General features: G+C 33.9%; 2 protein-coding genes across 2 annotated transcripts; both read right to left on the bottom strand.

Moving 5' to 3' along the window:
- Positions 1 to 129: 129 nt before the first annotated feature.
- LOC123698967 lies at positions 130 to 17,054 on the bottom strand. The gene is made up of 18 exons (XM_045645805.1): positions 16,809 to 17,054; positions 14,452 to 14,563; positions 13,998 to 14,113; positions 13,857 to 13,924; positions 12,407 to 13,771; positions 12,190 to 12,259; positions 11,846 to 11,944; positions 11,350 to 11,480; positions 9,338 to 9,413; positions 8,893 to 8,961; positions 8,742 to 8,782; positions 8,572 to 8,648; positions 8,077 to 8,266; positions 6,570 to 6,690; positions 5,998 to 6,161; positions 4,653 to 4,809; positions 906 to 2,419; positions 130 to 653 (listed from the first exon to the last, which is right to left on the bottom strand). Exons 1-18 carry the CDS (start codon positions 16,814 to 16,816, stop codon positions 277 to 279), a joined length of 4,755 nt encoding a protein of 1,584 aa, XP_045501761.1. The 5' UTR covers positions 16,817 to 17,054; the 3' UTR covers positions 130 to 276.
- Positions 17,055 to 20,184: 3,130 nt separating this feature from the next.
- Positions 20,185 to 21,948, bottom strand: LOC123699099 (WD repeat-containing protein 91). Its single transcript, XM_045645969.1, has 4 exons — positions 21,628 to 21,948; positions 21,399 to 21,548; positions 20,956 to 21,161; positions 20,185 to 20,500 (listed from the first exon to the last, which is right to left on the bottom strand). Exons 1-4 carry the CDS (start codon positions 21,869 to 21,871, stop codon positions 20,267 to 20,269), a joined length of 834 nt encoding a protein of 277 aa, XP_045501925.1. The 5' UTR covers positions 21,872 to 21,948; the 3' UTR covers positions 20,185 to 20,266.
- Between the last annotated feature and the right edge of the window lie 597 nt (positions 21,949 to 22,545).

Here is a 22,545-nt window from a genome sequence, read left to right on the forward strand (position 1 = left end):
TACCAACGTACCAATTATGTATTGGGCGTAAAGGCGTGAACCATGTTCAAAGTATAGTTCACCCTATATATACATGTATAAAGTTATTTCAGTTGGTATAGAATTTGGGTTAAAGAAAACACATTTCAATATAATCAATTATTTATTCATATCCATTTGTTTTATTTATTTTGTATACATATTTTAATTATTATTATCTACTTCCTAATTCATTCTATTGCGCGCAGCGCAGTCAAAGTAGGTAATACAAAGAAAAAATATCTAAAGTAATACATTTCAATGGTTAGAAAAAAGACTTTGCGAGAATATTTCACTTTTAGCGTTATCATCAAAATCATTTTTCTTAGAATTAGTGTTCTCATCAGGATCCTTTGACATTTCTGTTATCGTAGACAAATTGGGGACCGCGCACGTAATTGGGAATATTTGATTTAAATTAGCACCATAACCTACATCATTTGTTTCAGGCTCAAAATCTGGATAATTTGTGGTTTCTTCGTCGGAAACAAAATACCATTTGCTTGGACTAGGGTTGCCACCGGAGAGGTCTTCAGTTATGAGACTATTGGGTGTTATACTGGCGTGGGGCGTATTTAGGACGCTCCCTGTTATGTTGTCTTTTTCGGCTTTGCTCGATTTACAAGTATCTACATCTGCAAAAGGAAATATACTTATTTTTAGAACATATTAATTTTTTAAGGATATTGTGAACGATGTTAAAGACTTTCAACTAACTGAACTCACAAGTACCTATACAAAAAACTTTAAAAATTAAGTCGTCTCCTGGCTGCTTTGACTCTTTTTTAAAATGTTACTAACTTACTTCGAGATTCGACGGCAATACGGCAGACATAACTGTTATTATTTTTATATACTAAAAGATGCATGAGAAGAAAAATAATTACCTTTAAATAAATCGGAACCATCCTGAGCATTAGATCCCAACAACTCCAAAGCCATTTCACCATCTACTTTAGTCCTACTATGCTCTCTCTCAGATTGAATACTGTTCGAATCAATGGATATAATAGATTTAGAATTTGGAACAATTTCCACACTATTATTCATAATACAATCGTGAGCCTGGAGACAAGTTTCTGAATGATTATGAATGAGATCCACACTGTCATTAATACCTAGAAAAATACCAGACTCTGCATCATTCGTGGTGTTTTTATTCGGTATAATTTCATTATTTTCGGGAGATCCCTCGCATCCAATATCTGTCTTTCTTGAAGGTCTAGTAATTTTAACTTTTATAACATCTTTCTTTTTCCTCTCTTTTTTAGGTTTGGCGTTAGCAGTGTTAAGATTGTTTTCTACTGGCTCAGCTTGATTATTTTCAATGTTTTGAAAAATATTAATAAGTGGGGGACAGGATTTCCTGCCAAATTGAGCGCATTGTTCTGTGTGTTCTTCTTCAACAAACGGTTCACAGTTAGAAGCTTTTGCTTTAGGAATAGCTTTCCTCTTACGAGGAGTAGATGATATTTTCCTAGTTTTACTTCTTTTTGCTTTTTCCGTGGGTTCAGCATCGTTAGCCACAGTTGTAACTACACCATGTTCATTCCCTGCTTTAGTTTGTTTATCTGATTTTTTTGCGCTCTCTATTAACATATTTCGAAGCTTCGTACTTATGGAATCTGACAAGGTTATATCTTGAATTTTAACTGTACACACTTTGTTAAGAAAAGATTCAGTCACCATTGGGTTTTTAGGATTTATAGTATAATGGTATTTAGAACCATCTATCCCCATTTTCTCGACCGTATAGTTACGTTCCATCAGAGGCATAGATACGTCGACCACAGGTGACATTAGTTCATTGAGGGTTATTTTTTCACTATCTGCGACATTTAACGAATGTTCGTCGATGCTACTGAGTAAACTTTTATTGACTGATATATTTTCAACAATCGATAGAACTGGCGAAGTAGGTAGTGACATGCTGCTAGATTCATTTGCTATATATTCATTCAAATTTTTTAAAGTCTGGTCATTGTTATTTATGTTTTTTACATTTGAATTCGGTTCCCAAATATTATTATTGCTTATGTTTTGACTGCATTCGTCAATTCTTTCTAAGGGTTTCGATGAGTTTGTCTTTTGAGGCACAAGCAACTGATAGGATTCTGACCTATATATGTGACTACTGACGCTTGAATTTGTGAACGTTTTCGATTTTAAGGGAGCAGTTAAGTAGGAATTGCTCGATTCACTGGTCATATCGTCATGTAAACAAGAAATAGATTTTTTACGAATGCGACTAATCTGTTTACGGTCGCTAATACTACATCTTCGTTTCTTTCTAAAACACATAATGGGACTACAGTCTGAATCTACGTAGCCTTGTGAGGTATCTTCAGAATAAAGCAAAGCACGGCCGGGGGAATTGTAATTGCTTGCGGTTTCTATGGCGCTGTAAAAAAACATGCATTAGCAAGCAGTGCAGGAAAGCAGAAGCTAAAGTGTAATATGGGGAGAGCCACATGCAAATGGAAGCAGGTTTATAAATCTAAAACATGTGATTTAAGCGCTTATGATATCTATTGCTAAATATAATATTATATAGTATGTAACTTTTTGGTTCAAAATAATCTTAAACTACTAAGAATCTAAGGAATTATGATAGAAACACAAGTGTACTTTTTAAATTTTATTTAAAATCACCTGCTCCCATATACAGAATGATTGCTTACAAATAAAACATATACTCCTTTAACTACTGCTTATATTAACTTGACAATTTAAATTGTTTCATTTATTTCAAGGTAAATTATTTCATTTTATACATAAGAAGATTTTTATAAAACTTGATCTAAAATAATTGTGGTAAAGTCTTACAAAGATACAGAATTCTCGTCAATACTTTATAAAAATTGTACTTTTCATTTTTGTACAAAGGGATTTCATGGAACCAATAAAGAAAGTAAAGTTAGATACTACAACTTATCGAAAAGGTCAATATTGACTAGTATAAAAGAAAGTATGAATTTCATCTTAAATAGCTTATGTTTACAATTTTGATTTTAAATTTATACTAATAAATAGATAATTGTTGCGATTTAAAACCAATCAGTGACCTTTATTTACAAATATAAAACGTATTTACATAAAGAGCCGAAAAAATATGGAAGTCTTAGAAATAATAAACATTCAGTTAATTTATCATGAAATTTATAGTTAAAAAATAAATAGATTAGACCTTTAGCGATTGGAAACCGCTCATAGCTATCGATACATGACTATGAATTATTTTGTATGCTTTTTGCAATATTATGGGTAAGTACTTTAAATTTAATAGGGACATAAAACAAGTCTTAATATTTATTGTATTAGCTTCTTATAAATATAATATATAAACTAAATACTATTGGGAATAATCTGTTATAAAACTAAAATGCAAATTAAACAATCTGATAATCAAGGAATAAATAGTGTTGTGTGTGTGTTTTTTTTTTTTTATAATTACATAGATCAATAACAAATTATCTGTAGTGGACCTAATTTATTAAATAATATAAAAGAAGTAAAAAAAAAATTGCCAGATAAATTAACTTTGTCTACGGAATTTTAAAAACAAACTTACAAAAATCATCTTTTAAGATTTATACTAGTGTCACAACGACTTATTACGAATTTTCTTGATTAACTCTATTTTTACAACCATTGACTGATATATAGCGATACACTCAAAGAGTACTCAATTTTAAGTAACTGCTAAGTTTGTTAAATGTTAGTTGAAAGTTTGAAACATATCATTGTCAATGACCTCTAAAATATTTTATTTTAATAAAATCTCTGGTAAAAATAATCAGTATAAGCCTAATGTTGTTATGAGAATCATGATCATAAAAGTTGTCAAAAACATTGTAAAATTAAGGCTCTTTGTTTGAATATTACTTTCGTTAAAGATTGGTGTTATGTTGGAAATACTACATGAAAAAAAAAATCATATTTTATTACATAATTTCATACTACTAATATTATAAATGCGAAAGTAACTCTGTCTGTCTGTTACGCTTTCCCGCTTAAACCTCTCAACCGATTTTCATGAAATTGGGCACAGACAATCTTTAGACCCTGAGAAAGAACATATCAAAACACCACACGGGCGAAGCCGCGGGCGGAAGCTAGTTTCATATAAATGCAGTTCTCCAAATTCCAATAACAAAATATGTACCTCTATACCTCTATAGGAGGAATTCGTTATATAAAAAAATTACAACTGAAATATAATTTGTTTGTTTTGCTCAACACAATATACATGAATTATTTACATCTAATTACTTTACGGGCTACACCCATGGGGATAAGTCGTGGGAACGTCGGAACGGAAAAAAAAATTCTCTTTAACAAAAACCTGAACAACCTTCAAACTGTTAGAGCTTGGCACAATTTGCATGGGATTAACAGGTATGCAAGAAAAAAGTCATAAAAATCACAAAAAGAGAAAAAAAAAGACAGTCGTATTAAGAATATTCTCCTGTTTCGAAGTCAGTTTAAAATAGGCTGACAATTAAAAAAAAACCAATCATTTTGATAAAGTACTATATCATGTCTTTCAAAACCGAATAAAACTTCACTTTAACTATTTGAGTTGCTCTCAAAATTGAGTACCGTTTGACTGTAGCTACTTAAATGTTACTTACTAACTGTTGCGAGGTTTCCTCGCATTCCTGCCTCTCGGCCTGTTTGGAGATGGAAACTTATATTTGACGTCATCGTCTGGTTCGACATTACGGTTCGCGTCTTTTGCTTTGCGAGGCGACGTTTTTCGGTTGTTGACTATGTTCTTTTGTGTGTTTTCTGTGAAGGAAAAAGTCTTCATTAGTATTTATGCTTAGATCTTTATAACTATAGAACGGATTTTAATGCTGTTTTTTTCAATACATAGTTATTCGAAAGGAAGTAAGTTAGGATATAATTTATTAGGTTTTAGGGAGTAAATAATATTACTTTTTTTTTTTTTAATATGAAAGAAGGCAAACGAGCATGTGGATCGCCTGATGGTAAGCAATTCCACAGCCCATAGGCATCTACAGACGTGTCCGAAGATGTGTTGCCGACTTTTTGAGGTGGAGGTATATTCTCTTTTTAAATGCCTCGATGTCATAGGCGTTCGGGAATATCGCCGAAGGCAGGTTGTTCCACAATTTGGTTGTGCGCGGAATGAAGTGGCGGGTAAATCGCACCGTACTAGAGCGCCAGAGGTCCAAATGGTGAGCGTGAAACTTGGTCTTATGCCGTGCGGTACGGTGGTGGAATTCCGCGGCAGGTATCAGCTCAAACAGCTCCTCAGAGCACTCCCCATTATACAGACTATAGAAAACGCATAACGATGCAACGTCTCGTCGTAAACCCAGAGGATCAAGCCGATCGGTAAGTGCTTGTTTGCCAATAATTCTGACGGCTCTTCGTTGCACGCTATCAAGTGGCAGGAGCTGATATTGTGGTGCCCCGGCCCAGAGATGGGAGCAGTATTCCATATGAGGCCGTATTTGCGCTTTGTAAAGTAGTAATAGATGTTCAGGCCTGAAATACTGCTTCGCTCTATTTAGGACACCCAATTTTTTGGAAGCTAGTGTAGCTTTGCCTTCCAAATGATAGCGGAACTGAATGTCATCAGAAATACTGACACCAAGAATTCCGATACTAGACTTGATACTAAGGGGAGTGTTCTCAAATAGGGGTGCTGTGAGAAATGGTGCTTTTTTAGCTGAAAAAAGACATACTTGTGTCTTGTCAGGGTTAAATCGGACAAGATTTTGTCGACCCCACTCTGAGACTTCTCCAAGGAGAGTCTCAATTTTGGACACAAGTATGTTACGGTACTCTTGGACGTGTTCCAGAGAAATATTAGTGCGGCCGGTATATATACTTTTCGATAAAAGTTTTCTTAATGCGTGAAACACAAAAAAATGCTTATTTTTTGTGTTTATAAACATGTTTTAACTAAAATACAATATGAATATTTGGTGAGTAACCTAATCTTACCATTGAGCACTTTTTTAGGTGTCCTATTGCTTCGCCGCGTGGTGACTCCGATCTCTGGCTTGCTGTCAGTCTTTTTCTCAGTTTCGATAGAGAGTTTTGCTTTTTTCGGCGTTTCTGTTGATTTTTCTTCGGGTGCTGGATTTTTTCTCGGTCTACCCCCTCGTCTGTAACAATACATATATTTATTTATTATTTTTAGCGTTGAGAAAACATTACTAGAACTTAGTAAAAAAACCTTTAAACCAATCAACCAATTGCAACAGTCAGTATATTTATTTTTAATTTCGTTTTGATAAAATTGGATTTGGATAGTTTTTTACGACGTGTGATTCTATCTAAAAAACGCAACAAAACATAAACTTGTCGTTTTATAAAGCATTTATAAACGTCGAGTTTGTGATTTCGCAGGCGAAAAATGCGGGTTCGAATCCCGCCTTGTGATCGATTTTTCTTTAAAAATTTCTCAACATTGAAAAATACAAGTTTGGGAAGGGGTAAATAATTTTCACATCTTTAACAGATTTTTAATTATTATGGTTTATTTTTAGTTCATATGTATGTTTAGTTTTTACCTCTTAGCGACATCCTGTGTGGGCTTCACATTAGTAGCATCAATTTCGCCAGCCTCTGCTTTATCTAACTCTTCTATTTGTTTGAATATCTCACTTTCTATTTGATTCACTCTATTCATTCCTGAAACAGAAAGAGTTTTTAAAATAAAATAAATGTTAACAAAACATTGAAATTTAATTTAACACTTCTACAAAAGTAGCTTTATGGTTCATGAAAAAACTATTGACCATACATTAGGGTTCAATTCAATCTACCACTATTATAGTTTTAAATAATGAAGTGTCCTTAGTTAACTGGTTACTAGTTAAAAAGAACTAAAAACTAACCAAAATCACCACAAAAACACTTATAACAAAAAGTTACTTTGCCATTTATTTACATAAGCCATAACAGATGTGGCCTTTCCAACCCTTTTAAACCGTTTTTTCACAATTTTGAAAATATTTAGGCCACTAATTAAACAACTTAATAAAGAGGCTAGCCAATTTGGCAAATACAGCTTAAAAACTAGAAACATAGTTTATAAGCTTTATTTATTCAATTTCATTGCTGCACTACCTATTGTTTATCACCCTTTACTTCTTTTTTTAATTAAAAATCCTATCCATAGATTGCCTGGTAGCAATCGCTTAGTAGCGATAAGGCTTTAGTCTGTTTCTTTATTAATATGAATTACTGGTGTTGAAGTGTACTTATGTATTATTATGTCTCTCTCCATAATACACGGGTATCGCCGTAAGGATGATACCCGGTCCTTTGGAAGGCTTACGTGGGGACACAGGTCCAACACGCAGAGGCCCTTTAGAGAATTTAATGTGTTGTGGGACACCAGCCGCAGCCTGCCCATGGCTGCACTATAGAGATACAGCCCTGGGCAGTCCGCGGCCAATGTAGGACTATTGCAGAAAAATGGAAATGAATAAAACTGGGTTATGGAAGGGGGTGTTAGATGGACTGGTATATTGGGTCTATGGGGACTATGGACGTCTGCCTTTTCAATATTAAACATTGAAAATTATGGCAGACGGTGACTCGCCAGTTCGGTCGATAGGCTCCCAAAAAGGTTACCGATAATGGCAACAAGGGGGCAACATCAGCTGAACGGCTGGGGGTGTAGAGAGGTGCGGCACCGGTTTCACCATCGCGGGCCCGCGGGCCCGGAGCGGGTTTCCCCGCTATTACGCCATTAGACACTTCCACCCCCGAGCATATAGCTCTAGCGGCTCCACTCTGGACGGCCAACAAAGGCAAGCCAGAGGTGGGGGATCCTGAACCTCGTCATTGTTCACTCCGAACTGCCACCGGGACAGCCCAGAGGTGAGGACAGGGGCCTCCCCCGGGAGCGCTCGGTTCCCGCGGGGTCGCTACTCCCCGACACCTCGCCACAAGGTGCCCTGCGGGGTGACTGACTGCACGGTTGGGATATCTATTGTAGATATGTCAACCGGGGGCGATGGGGTCGTCACATCCCTACGCCTGTATTATTATTATTATTAACATACTAACCATTATCATTCTTTACAACCGGTGTAGATATTCCACTGATCACTATAGCTTCAGGGGAAACCCTCTGAGCCGGTCCACTTTGACGATCACTTTGCTTTGTGTCTTCTTCTTTGCTGTTCTTATTCAACATCTGCACCACTTGTTCCAGCACTGGGTTTATGTGTGTCCAGTGACCTTCTAATTGTACCTCCTGAATGACATAATTTATTTATTATTTGCCGCAAATCGATTTTTTTTTCAAATATCGTATATCTCTCTGTCCCAGGTTAAAAACCAATTTTAAAGAAAGGTAATTAACGTGAAAATATTTAACCGTCTAATAATCTCCTATGCTAATTAAATTTATTATGTAAGAAAATATAATTTGTAAGAAACCTTCTATCATTCATTTTAAAATCTAATCAGCCTAACAGATAAATTCAATGTATTATAATTTTTTTTATTGGGGATTTTAGCGCCATAGGAGAAAGTAAGTTACAAATTATCATTACCTACCTCATTATTTTTGAATAATTTAATCTTAACAGTATTATCTTCCGGGGCTTTGATCCCTGATGTCGACGCAATAGCCTCTGTGAATAATTTGTGTAATTATGAGTAATTATGAGTGTACCAAACAGAGAAAACTACTATATTTCACCAAAAGACAATAAATAATATCTTACCTTCTTGTTGAAACTTTTTTGGTGATGTCTGTGGAGCTTTTCTGAAAAATAACAAAACATTTTAAGATACGTAGGTTATTTTTTTCAATCAAAAACTTTAAGTGAGGAACACAATATATGTAACATTTAAGATTAATCTCGATGAACTTACAATTCCATTTGCTGCACAGCATTGCTATTTTCTATCGCCTTATTTGAATCTGTAGCCTGTTTTAATAATCTGAAAGAAAGTGTACATTATTGTAAAATAGATTAATTTACTGTATTATTTATTAACCCATTGAGCCCAAGCGGCCCGATCGGTCCCAGACACAATAGATTTTCCATTGTATCTGTGGTTCCGGGGCCTGAGTTATTAAGAAACTTTCTGTGCTTGGAGGTTTTACCCATAGTGCTCCGCTCCGGTTGGTCTTAGCGTGATGATATATAGCCTATAGCCTTCCTCGATGGGCTATCTAACACTGAAAGATTTTTTTCAAATCGGACCAGTAGTTCCCGAGATTAGCGCGTTCAAACAAACGAACTCTTCAGCTTTATAATATTATAAATATAGATTAATTTTTATACTTATTTATTATTATTAAAATAAAACACACCTGGCAAGTTCGTCTGATTTTTTCTTTTCCTCAACATACTTCAACTTCCAGTATGATTCTTCTTTGTCTGATTCATCTGGAATATTAAGTTTTAAATATGAATATAATATGTACATATAAATAAATGTATTAACGAGCTTTTTCCCGCAGATTTGCCTGCGTGGAAAAGATAAATTTTCATGGTATAAACTTTCATCTCCTATTTTATCGCCTTAGGGCTAGAATTGATCAAAATCCTGCATTTTCAGCACAAGCCGTTCAGTGGTTTGGGCTGTCCGTTGAACGATTTCTATGTCAGTCAGTCACTTTTGATTTATATACATATATTTAGATGTAGACGATAATATTATATATGTTACGGCTAAAGGTAGGTGAGAACATAAACATAAGATTAGCCGGCTAAACTTAGGTTTATTTTCGACGAGGTGTTAATGTTAGTTTGTTCTATCTTTAGCCGGCTAAACTTAAGTGTAACCGCAGGCCCTTGGCTAAAAATGTAGAAGGAAACTGGCACTTCGCCGGCTGCTGCCGCAGCACGCTCGCTGCGCTCGCTCGGCTCGTGCGGGTCTTAAGAGTTCTAACCTAACCTAACCTAGCCACCAGCTTTCTGCGTGCGGGCCCCTCAAGCCCTCCACTGGCCCGGCGCGCCCATCGAATACATTTTTAGCCGTTTCGTTTCGGTTAATGTGCACAAATTAAGGCTAAAGATGGAATATCACGACGCAAACAAACATGTTATCGAACTTTAGCTGCTTCTCGAATATAAACCTAAGTTTAGCCGGCTAATCTTAAGTTTATGTTCACACCTACCTTTAGCCGAAACATATATATGTGTGATGTAACAGCCGTATCTATATAAAGTTATAAGCTTAATTTTCTAAGCCAGTAAAACCATATTGAAGCTTTGCCAGTCCATTTACGATATAAATATATACTACTACTACACCATACTAATACTATAGTTCTATAGTATGGTGTAGAATGTAAACGAACAAACAAATTAAAGATAAGAAATTATATACCCACACAAATACAATCATATATCTTATCTTAATATTCTTCATAATATATATAAATCTCGTGTCACAATGTTTGTCCTCAATGTACTCCTAAACCACTTAAGAGGGCTTATTCAATTTAACGCAAGTCAAAATCTCCGCGATCTATTACGATAGATCGCGGCTTGCGCTATCCTTTTACTATGAACAGCATAGGTCCACAGGAGAGCGCCGAGCAACATGTCCTCTCTCTGGGAAGGCTCGCTGCCGACTGATTTTAATCGGGTCGCGCGCAGTGTTTTATAGTACTTTAAAAAAAATTGTAGAAAAATAATAGAGGTACCTTAGTTGATTTTTTAAATTTAATCTTATAAGTAAGACGTTCTTTTATTGCAATATGTATAAATTATATTCAACTAAGTCAAATATCTTGGTGAAAATAATCATTTTGTCGACTATAATTTCTAAAAAAATTCACATTGTTCGGATTTTAATTTCGTAAGTTAGGAGTCCAAAATAAAAAAATCTTTTAACTAACTATTTTAATAAGGATTTTTGCAGTTAGTTAAAAAAAAATGTGTGTTAGATCTGTCAGCAATTTCAGATATTTTTAGCTTCGAAATTGACACTAAAAGTGAAATCAAGTAATCATCGGCTCAGTTATCTTGATGGTATTCACAAATACTGTATTAATTGAAAAAAACTCTTAACTAACTATATAGACAATAAAATTTCCTAAAATTATTAGTAATTCATATGTTTGTAAGATAAGTGGTTGATGGACAATCTGGTTTGAAAAATCACATATTTGAGCCAAACAGCGCACGGACCGCGTACACGGCCTTAACCGATTATAATAAAATTCGCACACCATGTGCAGTTCGATCCAACTTGAGAGATAGGATAGTTCAAATCTCAAATCGTTTTAGAGAAAGCGGGCGAAGCCGCGGGCGGTAAGCTAGTACTTAATAAAACATTGGAAAAATAAACTGGAATCTGTGAAATAAAACATACCATTAGGTGTATAATTGAGATAGTTCTTAAGAATCTTGCCATCTTTAACAACTGGGTAGATTTTCTTGCCGTGCATTACAAATAGCCCGCCTTCCTCTTCCAAAGATAGTACTCGCGCATTTTTTGGTTTTCTACAAATAAATATAATACATATTGAAATTATCATAACAAATAAATATTTTACAAAAAAGATATATTTCAAAAGCTATATAAAAGTTTTTCTATTGAATTTTGGTAGCTTTTCAAAAGACACTGCAATAAAATCTAATAAGATTTTACTTATATGTACTTGACGAGGAATTTAATAATCATTCCATGCCATACAAAGGCCATATTCAAAAGAAAAAAAATATGTATGATATTGTTTATGATAATTTATTAGTTTATAAAGATCATGGCTGTCTTATTCATAAAGAAACTCCTAAATAAATTAATTTAGCTATGCTATTTTATTCAATAATTTATGAAGGCAATATAATAATATGTCAATACTTACAGAAACTTCCTGGTGCCTCTATTCTTTCTTCCCCTTGGTGGTGAAATAAATTCCGACATAGTGTCCGAAGTGTAGTCGCTTGTGCCTGATGATATGTTTCTGCAAAATAATTTGTATGTAAAGCCTTTAGATGGGTCTTCAGTTTTTTTTTATTTATGTCTTGAAATCAATAACATCTAATTTGATGATTTATTTTATTATTAGAAGAACTAATTGGTTAAAGTTAAAGTTAAACCTTAAAATGTGAAGAAAACGTACCATAGTATCTATCATGTGTCACATTAAAATATGTTCAATTGAAAAATCATTCAAAATATTAAACATTAAAAATAAAATTAACTTACAGTGTTTTATGTCGCGAGGTCGATCGCTTTCTATTATAACTTCTACGCCTTTTTCGACTAGAGATGATATCTATACAAAAATAAAATTTAATTTAATATCTTCTATCATAATTTTAGATTAACATTACTCATCCACAGTTTTATTGGTTGAAAAAGCAATAGCAGGCAAAGAGGCAGAGACAACACATATTTTCTTAATTTGGAATCATTTATTTACCATGAGTAAATCCAAGTGCATGGGACAGGGCATTATTTCGTTGTTTCTTCTGTATGAGTCGTAGCGCCGATTTATTTTTAAGTTGCACTTCTTCAACACTCGAGTCTGAATGTAGCACTTGTTCAGTTTTAGATGTCTGGGCTTCTTCCACATTACTGGTTCTTGTCTGCTGCTTGCTGGTGTCCGTGTGATCAATGCTGTTACCGGAATCACTGTAAATTGTGTACGGCAACTGTTGCTTTGAATACGAGTTCTCATGTCTCCCACTTGTCTTTTCCATTTCTGTACTTATTTCCACTTTGCTTGAGCTGTTTTCATTTCTTCCAGTATCATTCTTACTCTTGGTGTCTTCAGAAATTGAATCAAGGTTCACAACTTGTGCATCATTACTTACAACTTGTTCTTCTATTGCTGTGTTATTTTCTGCTGTATTACTATTTTTCTTTGATATTATATTTTTAACTAAATTTTTTTCGGTATTTGTTATTGCATCTGTATCTGATACTGACATTTGCTGTACCAGCTTTTTGCGTTTTACTTTAGGCGCTTCTTGGGAGGTCGCCCTCTTTTTGTTTTGTTTATTATGATTTTTCAGTGATAGTTTCTGGACTTTACCTTTGTCAGCTGTGTTATTTTTGCTAGTGTTTTTATCAAGTCCTTCTGGATTATTTGGCAGTTGAGTGTCAACTGTAGTATTGATATTATTTCCTGTCTCTGCGGAAATCCGTACAGTTCCACTTTTCTCCTCTACTACTTGTTCTTTAGTAGTCTGCCCAGATTTATCATCATTTGCTTTATTGTTACCACTTAAAATAGAATCAGATGTGTTTTTAAGATTTTCTTCAGAAACATCATTATCTAATGGATTTTTATCCAATAAATCCTCGACAATTTTTAACGAAGCTGGACTTTCATTACCAGCATCTTCATCAATTTTTAAATTGTTGTCTTTATCTTCTGAATCTGAAATTTCTATTGTACAATTATTTTCATTGTCAGCACCATTCAAATTAGTGTTATCTTCCTTTTTGTTTTGTTTCAGTTCATCAACATTGTCCTCATCTGAGTCAAAATCATTAATAACCTCTTGAATTAAGTCTGATGTTTCTTTTTTACGTGTTGATGTTGGTCCTTCTTCTTTATTTTGGTCTTGGTCAGGTTCTTGGTCTTGGTCCGGTTCTTGGTCATGTTCAAGTTCTTTTTGTATGTCCTCAGCAGTTTCATAGCAATTCTCTAATACAAGAGTGTCTGTGGATGTTCTATCCGCTACTGATTTTGGATTTTTGGAAGCCTCACCTGCTGCTTCTCCTTCTTCTTTATCATCTTCATTCATATCTTCTTCATTCACTACAGGCTGACCATTTTCTAAACAAAGAAGTTATTTGAATTAGTCTATCTAAGAAAAGAACATGCTTTATATAATATATTTGTATATTGATTGGATACTGACCATTGTTGATGTCTTTATCCACCGGTTCAACATCAAGCTTATTGTTCAGTTTGAATTCCACATCACATCTATAAATGTATAAAAAATAATTAAAAACCAATCATAAACAATACAAATTAATTCATGGAAAAATACACTCACCCTTGTCTAAAACTAGCAATTTGTGTAATGTTCAGTTTATAATATGGATTATGAATATCAGGTAAGATGCGCTTCAGAAATGTTTCCTTAAGACTTTGCCATGTCCTATTTAAAATCTAAAATCAAAGAGTATAGAGAAATATACTATAAAATCATCAATTTTTAAAGAATAGAAAAAGTTAAGTTATAAGTGAATAGGCTCTTTCTAGGCAGGCATGCTCATTCATAGGCTGCATCACTACTTACCATCAGGTAGGATGCAGTCAAATGCCTGGCTATCTTTAATAAAAAAAAAAAAAAAAAGTACCCGCCTTTTTCTGTTCTTTAAAAATGTATTATTTTTATATCATTTAATTTATATATAGCATTTGAATGCTACAAAACACTAAATATCAAATTAAATAAATCTTTGTTTGAAAGAAAATATAAAATGAGATAGAAATAAAACAATTACCTTATCATTGGCAAATTCCATCCACATTTTTCTTCCTCTTATTTCACTGTAGACTTTATGTTTGACCAGATAATCTACAATTGTCTTCATTTCCTTCATTGTATATGCTTTGCTGTTAAATAAATATTTGAGTTAAATGGAATAAAAACAAAACAAACAAACTTAGATAATAAATGATAATATTATAAGGATATACAACTCGATCAAGCTAAGTTTGCACCTCGTTGGAATGCGTTTTTGTGTATATTTTAATGTATAATACAATGTTAAAACAATAAATGCAAATTAAAATCTAATAAACATTTGTTTACTTTTTTTTAAGTCATAGCGAATCCTTTTTTGCAGACAGTATGTAAGCGTCAGTGTAACTTAATCGACGCGAGGTGCAAACTTAACTTGGTCGAGTTGTACATGTTCTATCTTGTAAAATTTTCATGTATAGATCACTACCCTCTACTAGCAAAACAGTAACTGATTAAGTAAACAGTTCCTGAGTTACATTGGCTATGTTAAATTATTTTACTTTTAAAGTTAAGCCAGGATGACTTTCCAGGATGGCGTTAAGCCAGGCTGACTTTTCTCAATCCAGTAGATTTCTCTTATGAAGAAAATTCTATGTTTTTAAATTTCATGTGAGTATATCTATGATAAAAATGAATCGCCAAATGTGTTGCGAAGCGTAAAATTCGAAGAATGGCTCAAGCAATTGGGCTAATTTTGTTATGTCTTTGTTAAGGCAAAAGGAAGGTTCTTATAGCGAGACAACACGAAAAGGGGCAATAGAGTAGAATCTTGCCTACTGGCCAGCAAGTACAATATAAATCCCAATATTCAAAGGCTTTATATAAGGCTTTTTCTTTGCTGTCGGTTTCGTAACAATGGATTTTTTATGTGGGAGGGTTGTCAGCCCCCCGCACAACCCCCGAAATGCTGGAGGACCACACCCTTCTTTCGGAGGCCAAGACCCACTTTGGGGTCACCGCGCCAGATAGTAAGTAAGTAAGTAAGTTATATAAGGCTTAGGGTTGGCTTTAGTTAACTTCCGCACGAATTTGTTGGAAATATTTATATTGTTAGTTAGCTAGGTAATGTAAGATTGTAATTCCAAAATATTATCGTTAGGAAACTTGTAGTTTTTTAGTTATTAATTTTTAAAGTTAATAATTTTTTGTGCGAAAAAAGCGCATTTATCCGTTTTGTTGTGCAAAAAAAGCGGACCAAGACGTTCCATTTCACTGTACGCAGCGGCCGGCGAGTGCCAAAAGCGACTTTAGGGCGATTCCCACTCAAACAAAAAAAAAAATCTACGTAAGTAGGCTAAAAAACTATTAAACTTTTATTTTTAATATCCAAATAGGTAGCGAGGAGCGAAGCGACGAGCGTGTTAGGTTAACTCTTGAACTGCCGCACGAGCCGAGCGAGCGAAGCGAGCGTGCCGCGGCAGCGGCCGGCGAGTGCCAGAAGCGACTTTAGGGCGATTCCCACTCAAACAAAAAATAAATCTACGTAGGTTAAAAAACTATTAAACTTTTATTTTTAATATCCAAATAGGTAGCGAGGAACGAAGCGACGAGCGTGTTAGGTTAACTCTTGAACTGCCACCAGAAGCGACTTTAGGGCGATTCCCACTCAAATAAAAAAACTACGTAGGTTTACACAACTTGTTTGTATTTTATTTATGTATCGTAAATTTTTTGTTATTATCGTCTAATGCTTAGTTAAAATGATTTTACACCAATTCCATACATTTTGAGGTTAGAATAGGAAAATTGATTTTTCTCCAAAACTATTGGTTTCCTAACTTTCCCCGTTTGGGGGGAGGGTCCCCCCCTCCTCCTCCCCCCTCCCCTCCCACAAAAAACCTATAATACGTGCGGCAGTTAACTAAAGAAACCCCAAGGCTTATTATGTGGCAAGGCTTTCAACATGATAAATACATACATTTAAAAATAAGATGCCACATGAATGGATGTATTTAAATTTATATTATTTGAAATACAGTAATACTTCTGCTTTTGGAATATTGTTAATATTATGTACCTACTAAACATTTAGAAATGGGCATAGTCGTTTATAGGATGTAATCTTTCAATAATTAAAAGATTAGGATATAATAATTCATAGATAAGTAAAGTCAAAACTTCGCAATATAAAACACATACCTACAAATGATTGTAAATATAAAATAGGTAAATAAAAAAAAACACATAAATGCGATCCTATAAACATGAATATTTTTAATTAAACTTTCGTTATAGATGTACTAGATTTATAGGTAATTCAGTTAACCATTTAAATTTAAAGCAACTGTAGAAACAAGTAACGAGGGTATGCTATAAATTTTATATTTAACTTACCCCGACATTGTGGTTTGCTTTTATTGGTCTAATGCAATGGTTCAAATACTGTTCGAGGAATCCTTGGAATGTAAGCCTTTGATTTTAATAAAATAGGAAATTTATCATCTTCTGTTTAATATCAGTTTGGAACTTTTACAAATACTTTTGCCGGTAACGGTACAAAAAAGACAAATAATTAACAAATAACGCGACCGCCAAGCCGTTGTTTGCCGCAGTTAACAAGATGACGCATGTCGCACAACTGTCATTTGTCACTTTACGGACATAGATTAAAAAACTATTTTTTAATAATAATATGCAGATTATTAACCTAAATAAATAAAAGTGCAAAATCACAGAACAGTAAGAACATAATAGAAGTGCTATAATGTCATAATTAGTATGAAAACCAGTGTCGCCAAACCCACACATTTAAACCGATAGTTATACAGTACACTACAAGTAAACTATGCCTTTGATTGGACAGCTTAATTTGAGTAAAAACCGACTAAGGTTATAAATTCAGCATTTCAATATGTACCCTAAATCACTATGTTACGGTTTATTTTAGTATAACATCCCTAGGTATATTAGCTGTTTTGTTTCTCTTTGCTCAGAAATTCCAAATTCGAAAACATTCAGCTACTCCACAACAGAGGGCGTTAATTTTCGATAGATATAACTTTGAACCTCAACACATAGAAATAAGGTTGAAATTTGTGTCACTCTAAATTAATGACATTAACTTGACATTAACCTGATGCTATGCTCTAAGGGATGTCAGCCTTGTTATCGATAATTCACAAATAAATATATTTTTGTGCATTTTTTTTTCTTTCTATTATATGAGTATAGGATAATGTGTCACATTTTGGAGTATGTTTATTACTACTAAGTACGTCTTTTCATATTATTATATTTAAATAAAAAACGGAATAGAATAGTATAAATCTATATTTACAAAACAAACAGAAAATATGCATTATTTTAAATCTTGGAACTGCCGTAGGTTTGATGTATCGGTGGCCTTTGTTAGACTGCTTATTGCTGTTCGGCATCCAGTTAACTCGTCACGTTGCATTTATTATCAATTTCTCTTTTAAATTAGGCTCTTTCGAAAATCTATAAATAAATAGGACAAATGAAAGCTAAGGAAAAATAGAATAAAATTTAATATTTATAATGTTTGTCTTTTCTAAAGTATCGATACTGTCGATATGCGCCACATGCATCACTAATCCAACATTCGTTTGTTTATTGCAATAATATTCCAGAAAGTCTTGTTTGCTGTTCAATCTATATTAGTACTTATTTCTTATGGATTAAGGTTCATTTTGACTTAATATTTTTATAAATTTTTGACAAATTATGAAGAGCGAAGTTGTAACGTAAAATATATTTAAAATAAATTAAAATAAGGCTTACCGATGGTATGAAATGCCTCGATTGCTGATATTATTTCGTCTGCTATCATTTTTCCACTCTAATACCGAACAACACGCTCTAAATAATGAATAAATATGGAAATAAGGTTTGACAGCTGACAACCGACTCGAATATTTTTCTGCGCACAACTGAGAGCGAGTTAGGTGATCTTACCTTACGTGGGCCACACTGAAAGTTTTGCGTAACTAATAAACAAAACAATTTATTTGTCCAATATTATATTTACTACTTTTTAAAGTATTCTCCGCTACATTTAAAACACTTTTTCATCCGTTCAAACCATTTCTGGAAACATGAGGACCATTGGTCCGAGGGTATGTTTTCTGCGTGCTGTTTGAAAGCAACCACGGCCTCTTCTGGCCTCGTAAATGTCGAACCACTCATTGAATCATAGATTTGTGGGAAAAGAAAGAAATCGCAAGGTGCTAGGTTAGGACTGCGTGTGGCATGAGTCACGTGCTCTATGTTTTCAGTAGCCAAAAATGACTTTGTTTTGTTCGCGGTGTGCGCCGAAGCACTGTCATGGTGCAACAAGATGCGACTTCTAGGTCGCTTTTCTCTTATTTTTTCTAAGACATTGGGCAAAAAAATAGTGGTGTACCACTCGGCATTAACAGTCTTTTGTTACTCAAGTGGGATAGTGCAGACAGGATTCGTCTTAGAGAAAAATAATGCAATCATTTGTTTGCCAACCCTTCTCGCCTGCCTCTATTTGGTTGGTTTGCTGTCACTTTCAAACACCCACAAAGAATATTGGTGTTTTCTTTCTGGAATATAACCATATATACATATTTCATATCCTGTCACGATATTATACACGGCATTAGAATGTCCGTAATTGTACTTTAATAGCATTTCTTAACACCAATCTACTCGATGTCGTTTTTGTTATGGAGTGAGTTTGGGAGCAATTCACCGGCAACCAATCTTCCTAACTTTGAAATGTTCATGTAAAATTTTCTGAATTTGTCTCATATCAATCCCCAAATGTCCTCGAATATCCTAATAAGTGATATGGCAATTTTCTTAAATTAGTCGTCTGATGGTAGCCATATTTTCCTCCGTGATCGCAGTTGAGGGTCGACCTTCACGAATTTCATCATGAAGAGAAACACGGCCGCGATGAAATTCAGCATATCAATGCCTTACAGTGCTCAAATAAGGTGCTTCCCTCCCAAAAGTATTTTGAAGGCGAGCAGTGCAAGCTTTCGGAGAAAGCGAACTTTTAAAATCATCAAAAATCATCGCCCTAAAATTGTTTCGTGTTAGTTCCGTTTTTGCTACGGACAACGAACTTCAACTTGAGATAAAAAAAAATTGACACGAGCTTTCAGCCAAATTTTTTTTTCCTCAACTTATGAGACTTCATAGGTTAAAAAAATATAACATTCAAAATTCAAACATTTATGGGTGGCTAGAAACGCAAAACTTTTAGTGTGCACTAGGTACTAGTGACACGTGGGCCACGCCCACATCGCACTTCTATTATGTTCTAAAAGGGGTGACAGACGTACGAGTAAGTACGCAAACTTGTGGCTCGACGACCTTTTTCGCTCGTGTGTCACCCCAAGTACGCGTACTTAAAAACCGTCGAGTAAGTTCGTTGACGATCCAACATGTTTGAAATTTTACTCGAAGCCCGCCTTGGCTCGCACGTCTGTCACCGCCGCGAGCCGAGTAAGTACGCGAACTTTAAAACCGCGACTTTAAAGTTCGTACGTCTATCAGCCCTTTTACTGTTCTGTGTGCAAAATTCACATATTATAAAATAGTACTTTGTAACTTTTAAGTTCACATCAAATTCATTCGATAACACTTAAGTATTTATATTCTTTATTCTGTGAATCCAATGTTAAGTCCATAGGTGTTTCGAGATTTTATAATATGGAATGCTTTATTAAAATGTGTAAGATTATGTATTTCTAAAATGGTAACTAAAACAAACTAACAGAATGTAATTCCAATTTATTGTAATTGTAATCTATATATATATATATATTAAAATAAAATATGAGAATCATTTGAGTTAATTAATTTTGACTATGAGATCTTCCTGGTTTCCTGCCCATAACTGGGCTCCCACCCATTTGTCGAAGCAAGCCTCGAAGCCCTTTTGCTTCTCGAAGCCCACTATCTAACTGCTCAGCTGGTATGGCTGAAAAATCGTCAATCAGTGGGAGTGGGCCACTCAGTCTTTCTGAATACTGCGAGAGACGTGATTGATGCCCACTTGGAGATATTTTATCATTCTGTGGTTGTAGTGACTGAAACAGATATAAATAATTAATTATGATTTTAAAATATCTACAATAACCAAAAATAAACATAGCAAAGTATAAACAAAGGATATTCATTATTCAATAAAATGTGATTGTGAATGGATCTAGGAAGTAGGAGTAAAGTTAAATCACTACATAGTATAAAACAAAGTCGCTTTCTCTGTCCCTATGTCCCTTTGTATGCTTAACTCTTTAAAACTACGCAACGGTTTTTTATGCGGTTTTTTTTAATAGATAGAGTGATTCAAGAGGAAGGTTTTAGTATATAATTTATTCGGTTTTAGACAAAGCGGGCGAAGCCGCGGCTGCTAAGCTAGTAAATTAATATGAAATTAAATCCATAACAGCTTTGCAAAAATGATTTATTTTTAAAGAGTAGAAAATGCTTCGCAAGGATTTAAAAACCTTAATTTTTATGTTATCATAATACTCCATGGTACCTTTCCTTTCAATGAGGCTATTTCCTCTTGCAATCTCTTAACCAAAGCTGCATCACTCTCATAGCTTGTGAGCGTTGGTTGCGGCATACATTGGAATACTGTAGCTAGTAGATTATGTAAGGATACTAGCACGCTATCTTGCCATGCCCTTGTGAAGTACAAACTGAATGAGGGATTTTCTTCCGGCTTTTGTATGTAGGGTAACACTGTAATTAAATAATAATTCTCGTGTAAAGTTTATTATTATTTACCACATTAACTTCTATAAGGCATATTATTTTCTAATTATATAAATAAGGAAGAATAATCATGTTTTTTCCTATAATATGGCTATGATTGAATTAAATTAGCAAGAAAAAAAATAATAATTGAAAATTAACAAATTACACATAGGGTATTTAAAGAAAGTATAAAAATGTTCAAAGTATGTAATATTTACTTACTAAACCAATCCCTCCATTCACTTTGTCCTTGCAATTCAGGCAGCATTTTTGCAAAAAACTCCGCAACTTTCTCATTCTTCACACCACCTGTACTTTGTGCAGCTGTTACCAAGTACAGTTTATAAAGACTATATTCTATTTTACGAACAGCTGAAACATACATTTAAATTGTAATATACTGTAACTAGAGAAATCCAAACTTTTGGAAGGAAAATGAAAATCAAGATACCTGGTTGAACATGAACTTCAAGTTTGGAAAAAACTAAGTTATCCAGATGGGTCCAGTATTCTTTTAATCCATTGAGATCAGAAACATTAATATAATGTACAATTTGTTCAACAATTTTATCAACCCTGAAACCTTTGTCTTTATCAGCTTTCAGATCATTTTCAAATGCCTTTACAGTAGAAGTAAATCCCCTAAACAATAGATATTCTCGCACCAATTCATCTACAAACTGTAAATGTGCCATGTTTGTGAAATTAAAATATAAAATATTCGATTGTTGTTTTTGTAAACAAATTTTTTGACATTACTAAAATTCTTTGTAGATTGTCATTGTGACAAACTGACAAATGTCTGGAAAATTATCCAATTTAGATTAAAATAAATATTAATGACGTTTTATAGGTATGCTTTTTAAGATATTTATAGTTTATTTGATAAATTGGATTCTATGAAGAATTTTGGCCAAATATATAAATTTTGTGGTTTTATATATTATCTGTGAAATAAATATTGGCATTGAAAAAAATGACGGAAAGCGCGGGAAACTTCGAACGAGGCGGGAGCGTGTTTTAAATTTTAATTTTAAATTAAACTTAATTTTATGATCAGAGGAGTAATTTGTTGTAAATATATAGTATTTAGTGTAAATAGTTATAGTTTTATATTATATTGGTAAGTTTTATTGTTAATATTATTTTTTATAGGTACCTATGTAAATTGTATATTTGAATTGAGTCTCCTTCATAGAAATCTATGAAGGATCCTCCTGATCCTTTGAATGAGGGATCAGGTCTGGGACCTGGTCCCTCCGTCGCTAGCTATGTAACACTATATAGCAATGATGATAATTTTGATAAAGATATACTTGATTGGGAACAAGAAGGTAATAGAAAAAGGAAGCGTGGTAAAAATATGAAT

Source organism: Colias croceus, chromosome 17 (genome assembly GCF_905220415.1).
Source record: "Colias croceus chromosome 17, ilColCroc2.1".
NCBI lineage: Eukaryota > Metazoa > Arthropoda > Insecta > Lepidoptera > Pieridae > Colias > Colias croceus.

What these genes read in the sequence shown, in the direction of transcription:
- LOC123698967 (XM_045645805.1), bottom strand. An exon ending in TGCACTTGGATTTACTCATG is followed by an intron (nt 12,260 to 12,406) that starts GTAAATAAATGA and finishes ATTTTTGTATAG; the next exon opens with ATATCATCTCTAGTCGAAAA. An exon ending in ACACAGGATGTCGCTAAGAG is followed by an intron (nt 6,162 to 6,569) that starts GTAAAAACTAAA and finishes GTATTGTTACAG; the next exon opens with ACGAGGGGGTAGACCGAGAA.
- LOC123699099 (XM_045645969.1), bottom strand. Translation starts at nt 21,871, where the DNA reads ATGGCACATTTACAGTTTGTAGATGAATTGGTGCGAGAATATCTATTG. An exon ending in TGAAGTTCATGTTCAACCAG is followed by an intron (nt 21,549 to 21,627) that starts GTATCTTGATTT and finishes TGTATGTTTCAG; the next exon opens with CTGTTCGTAAAATAGAATAT. An exon ending in TGAATGGAGGGATTGGTTTA is followed by an intron (nt 21,162 to 21,398) that starts GTAAGTAAATAT and finishes ATTTAATTACAG; the next exon opens with TGTTACCCTACATACAAAAG.